The sequence below is a fragment of the Calliphora vicina genome, chromosome 1, assembly GCF_958450345.1.
Source record: "Calliphora vicina chromosome 1, idCalVici1.1, whole genome shotgun sequence".
Taxonomy (NCBI): Eukaryota; Metazoa; Arthropoda; class Insecta; order Diptera; family Calliphoridae; genus Calliphora; species Calliphora vicina.
The window spans coordinates 94,562,904-94,578,961 of NC_088780.1; the positions used below are offsets into that span (position 1 = coordinate 94,562,904).

The window sequence follows — 16,058 nt, forward strand, 5'->3', positions numbered from 1 at the left end:
TTTGTAATTATAATTTCAATCGAATAAAAAAAAATCAAAACTGTAAGTTTAGTGGTTTCATTTTTATTAACATATATGTATGTTAAGAATTTTTTCGATCTCAGTCCTTATGTATCTTGTCGATACTATCTGTACCTTTTAATTAAAAATAAAACATTTTGCAATAGCATTATACCGTGTAAATAACTATGCTGTGTTATTAGAAACAGTTAACAGTTTTGTTAACCACTAAATAGTTATTCAAATTACAACTTCAAAGGTTCATTACTGCCTTATCATTACAAATATTATGCAAAACCACATCAATAGTATTGATGCAATATAAAACACACAACTCAAGTGAACTTGTTAACAGTCAATATTTAAAATCCGTTAGTAAAATGTCACCGAAAAGATCAAGTTTTTTGGCAACGCAAAAAGATTTTCAAGATTTTTGTCATTTGCCTATTTTTTTATTGTCCAGCATTGGTTACGATTTCAAAAATAAAACCCGACCGATTTGGTTGGTTATACTGGGGAAGTGCTATTTTTTATTTGCAAACATGTCTCACTTATACGTTTTCAGATACATTGCTAAAGCTACGTTCAACATGATTATATCCACCGATTTCGAATTATCACTATTGTTACGTTTAATATCGGGTTTTAATTATGCCGTATTTTCTACTGTCAAATTCATGGCATTTCATTGGTATAGGAAAGAATTAATAAATATTTATGAAACTCTTGAAGAAATATTTCCCAAAACTCACAAGGAAAAATTACTGTATAGAGTACGAGATCATTTTTGGCCTAAATGGATTTTATTTATTGTGTATTTTTATGTTGGAGCTGTTGCATTTATTGCCACTTCACCCCTAATGGAGGGTATTGTTTTGTATTTAGCGAATGTGTCTAAGGTTGGCTGGAGACTAGCTGAATTTGGTTACTTTAAATTATATGAAATCGAGTATGGTTTTGATCATCACAGTACATTTTCCTATTTGATCACCTATAGCATGGAACTAATGCATGCCCATTACATGGTGATGTGTAATCTTTGTGCTGATATCTGGCTGCTTTGCTTTGCGCTACAATTGTGCATGCATTTCGATTACGTCGCTCGGTCATTGGAGAATTATGAACCGAATGAGCAGGAGTTTGTAAAAGATCAAGAATTTATAGCTGAATTAGTTAAAAGACATCAAATTTTATTAAAGTATGGAATCAAAAAAAAATCCAAAATCGGAAATTATATTAATAGTAATATTTTGCAGTATTGGTGATGGTTTAAATTCTGTTTTTGGCGTTCTACTTTTGTTACTGCTAATGGCCACTGCTGCAACACTTTGTTGTGCCGGAATCTATACTTTAACTCAGGATTTGGGAAGGGAATTTATAGAATATGTGGCTTTCTTGCCTACCACAGTTGGTCAATATTATCTAATTTGTTACTATGGCCAACAGTTAATTATAAGGGTAAGTTTTTGACTATAACTATTTTAAAGTTAATATCCTATAGTGTATTTTTGTTTTTAGAGTAACAGTGTAACAGATGCCGCTTACAATCATTCGTGGTACAACGCCTCCAAATCCTATAAAAAGTCGATATTTATTATTATAATGCGTTCCCAAAAGGGGGTAGAGTTAAATGCTGTAGGCTTACAGCCAATATGTTTGGAAGCTTTTAAAATGGTAATCGTTAAAATGCACATCAATAATTTGTGTTATAGTAATGTTATTGGTTTTATTTCAGTTGATGGGCGCTACTTATCGGGTCTTTGCTTTGTTGAAAGAAACTACGCTGTAGACAAACGTTCAAATTTAAGTTTTTCTTTTTTTAATTATGTCAAATTTATAAATCACCATAGCACTTGGAAAAAGACAATTTTAATCCTCACCTTAGAACTTAGAAATATAGACAGATATATGCATGATCACTAGTAGTTGGTTTTGAATTTTAAAAATAATCTTAAAAGAGGTTAAAAAAGTGACAATGCCTATAGAAGCTATCAAAGAAAAAATCTCTACATAGTTCTGGCTGAACTTTAAGAAACCTGGGTCTTATGTAAGTAACGGTCATAAATCAAATTTAAATGGTATATTTTCGGACACGCAAGCGATTTATTCTTATCCTTAACTCCATAGGATTTTCTTTCCAAAATTGTTTTCAATACTTCCACTGGATTACTAGAGAATTTCCGACTTAATTTCTCTGTATGTACTACTCCTCTATACACGCAGAGAAAAAATATAGTTGTGCATGTTTACTGGAACCATTTCAATATTTTTACAATTTTTTTTAACAATATTATAGTCACAGTAACTATTTATATGATTGTGGTAACCATATACATAGATATATGGTTACAGTAAACAAGTATGTGTTTGTGACAACCATATTTATGATGAAACATTACGATATCCATAGGCCGAGAGCAACATAATATGGTAGGTAAGTCCTTCACCATGAAAATGGTTGTCACAAATATATACTTGTTTACTGTAACCACATATATGATTGATATAATCATGTGAATCGTAAATTAACCATATTATGGTTACCACAATCATATAAATAGTTACTGTGAACTTAATATTGTTAAAAAAAATTTAAAAATATTGAAATGGTTACAGTAAACATGCACAACTATATTTTTTCTCTGCGTGTAGATGCTACTTTACATTTGAAGGACGAAATGACGCAACTAATTTTATGTGCATGAAAAGGAAACGTGTTTTTGGGCAAGAATTTCTTGGTTTGGATAATGCAGACTTATCCAAGAACTGTTTTACATGTAATATAAAGAGTCAGAAATAACAAATTGTCAGTAATACAATTAGAGTACAACGTATTATTCAATTTCGGCCTAATTCGGGCATCATTTGGTCGAAACCCTGTCAACAGGCATCTGGTTTTGGTTTGGTTTGTGTTTGACTGCCATTGATAGCAAACTACCTAGTAACTTGAGGAGAAATTGGAAAAAAGTGAATTTCGTCTGCTCATTAAGAAAAAAAAATATCACTTCAATGGTAAAACAGTGGATTACTGAATTTCGTTGTGGTCCTACAAACACTGAAAAGCCGAACGTTCTGGATGTCCAGTTGAGGTCTCTACACCCAATACAATTGAAAATGATCACGATATGGTGTTGGCCGATCGGAGATTGAAAGTGTGAGAGATTGTGGAAGCTATAGGCATCTCACATGGTTCATACCCGTATTTTCAACAAATAGATATCTACGGTATAAAATATCAATCAGATAAATCTACCCAAACTGATCACTTGAGTATGAGAAAGCTTTCCCTAAGATGTCTGCCGTGATTGTTCACAATCGGGTGAACAAAGGGTACAAAAGGTAGTTTCCATGTCAAAAATCCATGAATTAGGATACGCAATGCTCCCCCACCCGCTCTATTCTTCGGTTTTAGTGAGTGACAGACCTGAAGAAATGGCTTCGCTGAGAGAGATTTGACGAACAACCAAATGGGGTAGAAGGGGTATAATTCGCCATAGGGACACATCTGCCAACACCGAATAACTTAAAAACCCAGTGATCGATTTTGTTACATTATCTAAAATATAACTTTCGTTTATCGATTACACGGTGCTACGATGGAAAAAAACTTGGAAAACGACCTAGCGTGGGTTATAGGGTACATTACAAATTGTGTCAAAAAATTTCAAAAACACCCTCAAATTCAGAAGTTATTCTAAAAAAACCTTTTTCAGTGATGTTCGTCGACTTATCGACATGTAGCGCAGTTAGTTTTTGTCCGACTTTAAATTTATTAACTGGCTTGGATAGAAAACTGATTACGCTTTAATATGACGTGCAGTTTTTTATACATTTGTAAGTTATAGGTATTGTTTTTGCTAAGAATATCTAAAAGAAAACCAAAATTTATCAACTTTTTTGATTTTAGTAGCTTTTCATTGCTTATTTTGATATGAAAAATTTATACCAATGTATAAAGAAAAATTAGTTCTTAACAAAACAACTTTTTTCAAAAAGTTTAATAACTTTTTCAAATATCCCATTTTTTCCCATATAAAGTTGTCTAAACACTGTGCAAAAAAGAACAGGTTTTTATAGAAAAAATTAAAATAACTATTGTTGACTATGTTGTAGCCGGCATTTAGCTTAACAACTTTACTGAACATAACTTTGCGATATTCGGTCATTTAGATGGTCAATATGCATGAAAAAGGCAAAAAAAATTAAGTAATTTCAAATCGATATATCTCGATTCCTAGACCTGTCCCAGCGAAACGCCGGGACACGTATAACTTTTTTTTACGTATCTAACATTTCCCAGTGGGCAGAACCCCGCCGATCACTGACCCTACTATTTTTCGCATAGTGTTGCTTATCAAAAAGCTTTGAAAATATTTCAGTGTGTGAATTTTTTGTGCTAACTTCATTAGTTTTTGTGATACAAAAAAAATATTGATTGGTAATAGAATGTCAATAACAGGGAACAATAAGTCACAATAGTTTTTTTTTGGGTTGACAAATTTTTTTTGAGATAAACCCAACAAAACCCAAATTGGTTCCACAAAAAGTTGGCCAAACAATCAAAGGTCTGCCGTAAAACTGATTACAATCGGGAGAACTTGTCCGTTGATAGAAAACCTGATTCATGTAGAAGGAATGGTTTACATGATGTTTCTAAAGCCAATTAATAGAAAGAATTTTTAAAAGACAGATTTAACAAAAAATATAAGCTCTCGAAATATCACAATTGTCAATTTTAACCACAGCTCGCAAAATTTGTAAAAATTATTTGACTTTGACCGCTTACAATTTCGTTTTGTTTAGTTTGTGACCTGTAAACTTAGTAAACTAAAATATCGTGGAGATAATTCTTGGCGAAAAAACTTAACATTTGGGAAATCCTAGTAAACATATCTTTTTTTTTTCTCATAAATTAGTATTTTTTTAAATTCATTTAATGAATTAATTAAACACACTAGTTTTCAACGAATTATATAGAATTAAACTATATACGTAGTATATTCGTATAAATGTTTTCTGTTGAAAACAGACAATAACATAAACTAATTAAGACAACAATATAGAAATTCTTAAGAAATTAAAAGACAAAAATAAAATAAAAGTTTAAATAAAAATCATCCGACTACTGAAGAATATCAGCCACCACATACTTCAACATAAATACACTTAATATAATTTGCATATGAAATAAATCAAAAGAAGTAGGAAAGTTGTATATACTAAGGTTAATAACGAATATCATATTTACGCTACAATGCAGATTGTATGTAATTGCAAATAGATAAATTGGAACGAAATAAATTGTAAACTTTAAAGGACAATTAATTTGAGTTGTTCTGAATAAAATGACTCTTAAAGAGAATCACATAATCACATTTTACGGTTCTCAGTTATGTCAATCGGGAATATTGAGTGCTTCAGGGAACGGATATATGAAGTCCTAAGCAGCAATTTTTCACTTCAGTACCATTGCGCCACCAATTAACGTCATCCTATCATTCTAATAATCATTAACATATTTCAACAGTCCATAGAACAATTCTATCGGGGAGTGGGATGGTCTGTAGCGTAATAATTGTTTTCGGCCATACAATCTTGCACAGAGAAAACAGATTCGTGATAGCAACCGAATTTGTTGCCAATCGAATGATTCTACCTTAGTGATCGAATTTTGCAGTTGTGTCTACAGAATTTTGGAAAGGGTAACAAAAGGGTAAGAAAAATTCGATGTGTGCAACCGAATCATTCGATTGGCAACAAATTCGGTTGCTATCACGAATCTGTTTTCTCTGTGTAGAACACTCTAATGTAAACTCAAATAGGCTTTTGCTGAGTGCTTCAGGGAATGATAATTTCTATGAAATTTTGACGATCATTTACATTCCCTTGTAAAGCAAACACCAGTATAGTAAAACCTCATACTTCTAAGACAAATGGAGGGGCTGTTTTCTCCCTGGTTTTATATATCCTTAACATTTTTGGACAAAATTTATTTTGCAAACCTGATTTTAAAACTCATTATATCATCCTACTTCTGTAAATTTTAAAAGGGAACAAAGCAAGAAGTACAATTTACCAACAAGACCTATAAAGCAATTTAACAAATATTATATAGGAATCAACTGTAGTGAGTAGAGTTGCAATTGAGAAGGGAGTAGAATTGAATAGTTTTATTGAGTTTATGAAATGTATCGTCACCTAAAATGCAAAATGACGTAACATCACTTTTCATAAGTTTACAGTAGAAGCAAAAAAACTAAATAGAATGGAAACTACTTGAGATATTGAATCAAAATTTTCAAATCTGAACATCAGTTTTTTTAAAATACACTTTATGCTGTGGATTTGAGATTTTTTAGGAGATTTATACACGTTAAAGAGATTATCGGAAGCGGGTTTAAATGGACCGATCATAATAAAATTTGGTGACATGAATTCCGTATATGTATATAAAACTTATTTGGAGCAAAACTTGTGTAGATACCTATAAAACTTAAACATATATGACCGACAAAGTCCAATTTCGGGAAGTCATTTGTATGGGGGCTATGTGAAATAGTGGACAGATTTCTACCAGTTTCAATAGGCTCTGTCCTTGGGCCGAACAAATTATATGTACTAAATTTTATCCAAAAATCTTCAAAATTGCGACCTGTACTTTGCCCACAAAGTTTACAGACGGACGGATGGGCGGACATCGTTTAATCGACTCAGAAAGCGATTCTGAGCATGAATATTGATGTTTTTTTTCGTTTAAGAAAATCATGCACTTGATAGATTTTTTGAATTTTGATTATAACTTAGTTATTTTTGATAGCAGAAGTTTAACATTTTGTGCACATATTTAATAGGATGTAATGAATCGTAATCAATAAAAAAGTAATTTTGCATTTTATGTGACGATATATACACAAGCACGTATGAAATAGGGCGATCGACTCTAGTTTCTAAAAATTCGAAAAAAAATAGTTTTTATGAAAAACTGTATATAATATATAACTGATGTGTTTATCTATATATATAAAAATGAAATGGTCGGTCCATGTATATAATGCCATCACGTGAGAACAGCTGGAGCGATTTGGCTGATTTTTTTTTATTCGATTCGAAATTTTCAGGAGATGGTTTGTAAAGAAAAAAAATTCAAAAATTCCGTGTAAAATTCGGAATTTTTTTTGAGTCCAGTCAACTGAAATAAAAAAGCTCCCTAAAGTATGCAGTACAAATTTAGATATTTTGTTTGCAAATAAATAAGAACAGGCAGGTGTATGTGGGTAGGAGAAACTTGAAGAACTAACATTAGTAAATGCTACCGGGCGAAGCCGGGCGGATCAACTAGTTTATTATAAATTTCACTTATAGTTTTATTAACTGTTTTTATTTTGGTTATTGAAACTCTAATAAAAAAAGTTTATATTAATTTCTTCAATCTTACGAAACTATCGTATTTGAAACTCGATTCAAAAAAAATCAAATATTCGATCACCCTAGTGAAGGAAATGTATTCGTACATTTATACAATGGATACAACAAAAGGAACCTCTCAATAACTACTGTCATATTCATTTACAACAACTATACACACATGTTTCATAGGGAGCCAAACAACAGCACAACACAACACAACAATAATTGTGTAACTGACATAAAGAAAATTCTTAAATACATCATAATCAAGTTTATGACAATCGACAATAAAGATGACGACTCCGATGTCTGAAGTGAATAAAATGAAGTGGAATATTAAGTAAAATTGTAGAATCTTGTACAGTACAATCGAAAAGTATTCGCATGAATATACTGTAATCTAGTATAGGCGCTAATGGAATATAGAGCATTTGTGTTAATTTTTTTGGTTACACCCAATAATATTGAAAACACTTTAATTTCCTTGGCTGAGTTTATTACTATAGAAATCTATTGAGATATATTAGAAAGATAGTCGCTACTAATGTCAGAATGCATCATAATTATGATGGTTTATTTGTCGCACTATAGACCAACAAGAATATGCCCTGCTAGTGGATTATGATTTAGTGAGCAAAATGAAAGCGGATCTCGGATATTATAGTTCCTCCCACACCACTGATTCTGCATTATTCGCGGTTTTATGACCACTTTGATAGGTCATCTAGCCATTACAGAGTAAGTGCTAAAAAATTATCGTGGGACATCTACAGAGCAGAAATATTACCGTTTATTCCTCCCTTTCAATATGCAGAGTCCTGTTTTATATAATTAGGCATATAAGTTCCGTTAGTTTTCGCTTTGGGAACCATTGAGATAAAGCCACATTATCCCAGAGATTAAGCATATGATATAATTGACCCATTTTTCTAAGCAAGTCCACATAATTTAAGTTTAATTTTTAATGGTTGATTTCATATATAGAAAATCTGACATTTTCCAATTCATCCACATCCATTACTATATTATTTAGAGATAGCCCTCATTCATTAGTTAACAAATATGTCGAATTTAGATATCGGGCATAGAATTGACTGCAGTCTACATTTATCTCAATAAATATTACCTTAATCAAATATTTGCAAAGTTCTCATACCATATAATCACAGAAACATCAGTCTAAAGAACACAGCACAGACTAATTTAAATGATACTAATCCTCTATTATAAATTATGCTGCGATTTACTTGCAAATGCATGTTTGTAGTCAATAACCCATTTCAAATTTGGCATATTACTTGGTATTTTCATATTTATCTACTTTTTCCGGAAATCCTCCCATTAAAGATTTTATAGTGGCTTCCCTTATCTTTTTGGATGATGTGGTCCACTAACGCTTGAAATCGGACACGTCCTGAGATACCTTTCCTGTGTTCTTTAATTCTTTTTTTTACAAGAGCCCAATAGCGTTTTTGTAGACACTCCGTAAAAAATGTTTACCTACATACATTTTTCGGCTCGTTCTTTTGCTTCTAAGTTCTTTTAATTCATTGCGATTTGGAACTTTATACGACTTCAACCTATCATTAGCTTTGGCTCTGCGCACAAAAGAATCAGACCTCATAGAAGTGTTCGGTGATATTCGAAAGAGTTGTTCGACTTCCTTTGCCTTACCAATATCTGTTAGACCTTTTTTTCTTCCTGGTCCAGGTTTTCTTTCAATGTTCAAGTCTTTCTTATGCTTTTTAATGGCTTTTGAAACAGTGTGACGATGAACCTTCAGATCTTCTATTATTTTTTTGAAATTATTTTTTCACGTACTTTTTTGCTGTTGAAAATTAATGCTTTAGAAATGATAATATCTGACATATTTTTAAAAGCTAACGTGATAATAATTTGTTGCACCAAGGATAACAAGGCGAATTTACTTTACAGGTGGCGTTAACAGCACAGCTGATCTACTTTTTTTTCTTCGCCTTGGAGGTCGACTTGTCAAAAGTTGTATACAGGCGAATTTATTTTATGTCAAAAGTTGTTTTGTTTACCTTTTCAATTTCCAAAAAAGTTACTTTCAAAATTAAATTATTTGAAATATGCAAAAACAGGAAACTGTAGCTTCTTTCCGCCGGCTTAAGTGGAGCAAAATTTGCAGTCTGGATTTCTTCCGACAAGTTCTAGTTTTCTCGGACCACTTTGCGTTTCTCAGGCCTTAGGCACATACTATTTGGAAGTGAGTTCTTGTTGGAGCTGTCCGCCTTGGAGTTCTCTTGTTTTTTACCGCAAAACATTTTAAAAATGAGTTTATCGAGCCTTAATTATTTTTTTGTAGTTTATTAAATTTATTATTTTTGTTTTTTTTTCACATTTGACACAAATTTTTGAGTCAATGCTTTGACACATTTGCCCCTCAGGCAACAATAAAATACAATGTTGTTTTTGCAATGTTGTACTTGTTGTAATATCAACGCCACCTGTACATTAAATTCGCCTTGAAGGATAAGTTTTGGCTGGAATAGTGTGTACATTAGGCCGTGTCGAATTGTATGGACGATAAAAAAGTAAAAAATCGTATAGCAGAAACGCATCCTCAAGAAACCATAGATCTAAAATGAAATCCTATCTAGCGCATTTCGAATTTTATCCAATGATATTTCAGTATATATATTTTTTTTTTATTGGATAATAGTCGAAATGCGCAAGATAGGATTTGATTTTAGACCTATGGTTTCTTGGGAAAAATTTCTTAGAATTTTCCGTAGAATCCGTTTCTGCTTGGTGTACATATATGTATGTTTTATCTTACTCACTCTTTATATTTTTTAAATTAGTTTCTTTTTTCATTAACATGAAAAGTTTTAATATGAAAAAGGGAAAAAAAGAAAAATGTAAAATACATTTTAATTTATTTCCCCCACCCAATTGGTTGGCCCACATCCGCGCCTGGATAAGTCAGTGAACCCTTGTATTTTTTTTTTATATGTCTCTCTTCCGGGATGAAATTTGCACCAAGGTTAGTTCTATTGGATAGTATTTCAGACACAATTTTTCAACAAGTTCGGTCGAGAATTCACTGAGTTAAAATTTGACATTTTGGCCAAACAGGTGTTTGTTCTTAGCAAAATGTGTCCCAAATAGTTTAGATAGCTATTTGTTCAATCTTTTGAAATAAAAAATGTTTGACATTTCTTTCCGAAATCAGAAACTTTTTTGACTTTTTTTCAAAATGGGACATTTTTTCTCAAAAGAAAGCTTATATATATTCCTTGAAGACCTACTTAGTGGGATGCGTGTTTTATATCTATCAAAGTAATTGTTTTGTAACTCAAAACATAAAATTTTTGAATTTTTGTTGCAAAATCAAAAACTTTGTTAACTTTTTTTTCAAAATGGGACCAAAAACCTCTTAAAGGAATGGACCTAAGCTTTATCTCAGTGCATAATTCTTTGTTAATACATATGTATATAAAAATATATTTTTGTGAATATTTTACATGTTTTTGTGCATGAAAATCTCAGCCCTACTTATATGCAATACCTTTGGATTTCACTGTAGTTAATGTACTTAATGCTACACACACGAACCTATGAGTATTGTAATCAATAAAATGATACGATTATTATTTAGGTAGTTCTGTTTTAACTTGAATTTACTACAATGAAAGCCACAACATGTATGTATGTATGAAGCTGGCAATGTAAAAAGTCATTGAAGATTTTTACAACCTCTATGTGCAATAGTCAATTTAACTGAACGATTGTGTTGTAAAACTAAAAGGGTGCAGTAATTGTTTGATTTTAAAATGTCTTTGTTGTTTAATTCATTTTCAAAGAACTAATAAAGAATTATCACTTTCTTCAAATGAAATCAACATTCTGAATGAAGTGCAATAATTACGATTCCGCAAAAGAAAACTAAAATGACATTAATTTATCAAGAAAATACTTACTTACTATTGCTTTGAGATGTGATATAAAATGTTCCATCAAACTGCCTGCAATACGTTTGGTGGTGCCATTCACCATTTTACAATAATTAAATATAATAAGCAAGTGAAAATAAATGGCCATACAAATACAAACATCATCTAAACGAATGAAAATTGACTTTAACTATTTGTAATTCTATAATGGAAAAGTTTTCATTTGCGATCTCGATATGAAATACATACTGCCTGGTACCACATACATATACTTTATGTACTCGCACAATATAGAGTTTAATGTGTCGTTGAGGAGTAATTGCAACATATCTGTGACTATCAAACAAACTACATGTTTATTGCTTTTGTCTGGCTGGTAGGTTGGTTGGTTGTTGCTTTAGCTGGCAAGCTGACTGAATGTTTGGTTGGATGTACCATATTCACTTTTTACATCTCATAAAGATAAAAGTGACAAACTGCTGCTACTCTTCCATTACAATTATTTCGAACAGTCTAGCTTTGTATACCCTACACCACCATAGTGGGGATAACAGATGTCAGTAACGTAGAAAAATATTGTCCCAACATCCACCTTAAAGTATACAAATCGCCATTTTCTCATAAATATCTTATTTATATATGTAGAAATTCCATTAATGAGAATAAATCTCTGAAATATGTTAGTATCCAAATAAAATTCAACATAAATAATTTCATAAATTATGAAAAAAATTTATTTTAAATGAAAACAGGGTATTATATTGTCGGTTTTGACCGTCTATACTTTTTTACTTGTTTTGTTTTTGAGAGAGACTTAAATGAATTTAAAGAAATATGAAAGAGTTCAGGGTGCTTCAGTTGAACTTTTTCATCAATTTCTATAATTTATTCAATGATTTCAATTAAAGAAATGTCTTACAACAGAATAAATGAATGAAGTCAATAAAAATGTGGCTACTTATGATTGATTAAACAAAAAAATATAAATTATTGATAAGAAAAGTGAATACTACTAGAAATTTGATATTGCAGCTAAGTTTTAAGATTCTAACATGCATATTAGAGTGCTCCAAAAAAATAAAATTGCGAATTTTCTAGAATTGTTCTATGTATTGTAGAAACATGTTGTATAAAATATTAGGATGATAGGATAACGTTAACTGATGACACAAGACGCTGAAGTTTTGAGGTGCATTTACAAGGGGAAAAAATTAAATTTTTTCAGTTTTTGTAAAAATGTTGCCACTAAATAATTACTTTTGCGATTTAATTTAAAATAATCGAAATGTGTACGTAATTGTCGTTCTAATGAGATATAAAATCGCCAGGCCATTAACGTGTCTCAGGCCACTAGAACAAGAAATTTTGGAATAAAATTAACATATATATTAAAATAAAAGCTTATGTTTACCTCTAATATATCCATATTTACTTTTATATGACTTTTTGACTTCTTAGGAAACCGTTAACTTATTCGCAGGTATGATAAAAAAACTAATTTTTTTAATGGCAGTTTCAAAACTCCATTTTCAAATTTTAGAATTTTCTGACCATCACATGGGGATTTATTGCAAATATAATAGGGAATAAAAATTTGAAAAAAGTATGATAATATCTCCTATAGTTTTTCCGTACTGCGATATAAATTTTTCAATTTTCGAGATTTTTTGTCCACATTTTGGCGAATGAACCCAATTTCCTTACTGTTATTAATTTTAAGTAAAACCTGTTCAGAATATTATAGTCTAGGTAATTCTTAATATAGTCTAATACTAAAATCGGAAAACGTTAACCCTTAAACCGTGAAGGTCAAAAGTCAAATTTTCCAATGTTTGGAATTTCTAATGGAAAGATAACGAAATGTTATATATTTTGGCCGATTTTGATGAAACTTAAGAGAAATATAACATAAAGTCTAGTATTTATAACAGCACACAAATTAAAATTAACCCTTAATTGCACCTGTTTTAGTTATAAAAAAGAAGCATTTGTATGAAAAAACCGAAAAAGTCGAAAAACAGGTTATCACAAAAACAAGTAAGAGTGCCTTACCCTTCACCTTTGTTGTGGATGCATTATTATTTTTTATAATAATTAGTATATATAGTGGTTGACAAAACAATGGAAACTTTTCCAAATATTTCATTAGTAGCCTAAATTCTGAAATAATTTTTTAAAAAATTTAACATTTTTGTAGTATTTTATACAAATAAAATAAACTTTTATTAACTTAATTTAACAAAAATTAAATTCTAATAATGAGAAAACAAAATTAAAAGATTTCTTTATTACGGCATTGACAAAACAATGGAAACTTAGGTATTATTTTAACAAATATGGTCTAAACTTTGCAATAACTCAATATTTTGTTGGGTATCCCTTATTTTTTACAACTGCTACACATCGACGATGCATTGAAAAAATTAAAGAGTCAATGGTCTCTTTTGAAATATTTTGCCATTCCCTTATAACCGCCTCCGATACATCTTCCTTACTGGTGTAATTTTGGGTCCTTATTTTTCTATGGGATTGAGATCTGGTGATTGGGCAGGCCACTTCAAAACACGTACCCTAGATGTGTGTTTCGGGTCGTTGTCGTGTTGGAATCTCCAAACTAGGGGCATATTTTCCTCAGCGTATGGCTACATAACATCGTTTAATATGGTTCTGTATCCTATACCTGTCATGGTATCTTTTATTATATGAATTGGGCCCTGAAAAACATCCCCATACCATAATATTGCCACCGCCAAACTTTACAGTCTTATTTGTGTACTTTGGATCTTACAAATGTTCTCCCATCACTGCCTCTTAAATTGTATTTGGATTCGTCGGAAAAGAGGACAGTATTCCATTTCTGTATCGACCAGTTTAAATGATCGCTGACAAATTGTAGACGAGCAGAACGGTTCTTTTTAGAAATGAGTGGTTTTTTCACAGGACGATAGCAACCAAGACCAGCCTCATTTGCCCTGCGACTAACTGTTCGGGTACTTATTTCTAATTTTAGGCTATTAACAACCTCTCGAGGAGTTATTTTTGGAGGAGTTATTTCTCTCGCTATTAAATTATCTTGTCTAGGAGTAGTCTTACGAGGTCTTCCACCTAAATGTTGAGTTTTTACAGATTTATTTATTGAATAATTGTCACAGATACTTTTTTGTTTTAAACCAGCTTTAAAATCGTTAATTATTTAATTTTTTAAGTCTTCACAAATCTTAAATTTAGCCATTTTCGTTAACTTTGAAAAAAAGCAATTATGCGAAAAACTTAGAAAAAGAAATTGTGAAAAATTACCAGAATTTAAAAATAAAATAAAATAACTGTAAACAGGATGCTTTTTACATCGTTCTTTTAAATATTATTTTCGTTTTACACTTCTTTGTTGCAGAAGTTTAAAAGTCTCCATTGTTTTGTCAGTAGCGAAATAGTGAATATTTTTATTTTTGTTTCTTTTTTCAGAATATAATTAATTATGTTGTTTTTTTTTCAGTTAATTTATATAAATTTTTTTTTTTTAAATTTTGGACTACATATGGAATATTTGGAAAAATTTCCATTGTTTTGTCAACCACTGTATATCTCACTATTCTTAAAGGAATAGATCTAAGGCCCAGTTTGTAAAAAAATCAAAAAAGTTTTTGTTATTGGAAAAAAATTTAATTTTTGATTTTTTTTTTCAAAAGATTGAAGAAATAGCTATCTAAACTATTTGGGACACATTTCTTGACCGATCTTGTTGAAAAATTATGTCTGAATTATCCAATAGGATTAACCTTGGTGCAAATTTCATCCCGATCGCAAGACATCGCTTTCAAAAGTTGGTTCACTTGACATGAAATCCCCTATATACTAATATGGGACTGCGACAAATATTTTGATGCTACAAACGGAATGACAAAATCAATATACATACCCCCATTTTTTTTTGATGGTAGTTATAAAAACTCGATTATAAAATTAAATTGTTCGATTTAAAGTAAAAGTATTTTCTTTCATAAGGTTATCGCTAAAATGTGGTTTTTGGTTTATTGGGAATTGTAACAATGTTGTGCCAAAAATATAACAGAGCAATTTAGAAGCTCTTCTTACTACGTATAAATGAAATTTTTTTATTTTCAATTTAGCAATATTTTTATTAAACTAATATATTTAGTACTACAGCTAATTAAACATTCGGTTAAAGTATTTGCTCCATCGAGTCATTATTTTACTTGGGATCACTTGGAAGTTTGAAGCCCACCATATCAGCAGTTTCCCTTACAGTCCTTTCGCCACGACCATGATATTCCTTGTATAATTCATTGTATTTACGCAAACTGGACATATAGGTGAGATAAGTTTGTCCCAAATATAAGGCCTCATCGCGTGCTTTGCATAATTGTTGATCGGTAGTTGAGAATTTCTTATACTGAGCCAAAATATAACGAGCTGCTAAGGAATTCTTGATGCAGCCATTAGGAGAGGCGCTACGAAGTTCTTGGAGAAGAGCACGCAAAGTTTTTGTAGCTGACATGCTTCAAAAATATAAGAAAATTTATTAATTTATTTACATAAAATATACTGAAATGTTTTCTTACTTGTTATGACAGAATTCAATTTTTTTCAGAGCAACAGCTGATAAAGACACAAAAACACTAAACAGCTGGCTGTCAAAGACAATGTGGAATGAAACAGATTTCAGGGTTGTTATTTTACTCGTTACTTTAAATGTCATTATAAACAACAAAA

At 31.0% G+C, this 16,058-nt stretch overlaps 2 protein-coding genes across 2 annotated transcripts; one reads left to right on the forward strand and one right to left on the reverse strand.

Annotated features, from left to right (window-relative positions):
* The first annotated feature begins 314 nt into the window (after positions 1 to 314).
* On the forward strand, positions 315 to 1,789 carry Or85f (Odorant receptor 85f). Its single transcript, XM_065501310.1, has 4 exons — positions 315 to 1,198; positions 1,257 to 1,458; positions 1,519 to 1,674; positions 1,736 to 1,789. Exons 1-4 carry the CDS (start codon positions 315 to 317, stop codon positions 1,787 to 1,789), a joined length of 1,296 nt encoding a protein of 431 aa, XP_065357382.1.
* Positions 1,790 to 15,434: 13,645 nt separating this feature from the next.
* On the reverse strand, positions 15,435 to 15,955 carry LOC135950767 (protein FMC1 homolog). Its single transcript, XM_065500320.1, has 2 exons — positions 15,908 to 15,955; positions 15,435 to 15,844 (listed from the first exon to the last, which is right to left on the reverse strand). The coding sequence occupies exon 2, from the start codon at positions 15,841 to 15,843 to the stop codon at positions 15,538 to 15,540; it is 306 nt and encodes a 101-aa protein (XP_065356392.1). The 5' UTR covers position 15,844; positions 15,908 to 15,955; the 3' UTR covers positions 15,435 to 15,537.
* Between the last annotated feature and the right edge of the window lie 103 nt (positions 15,956 to 16,058).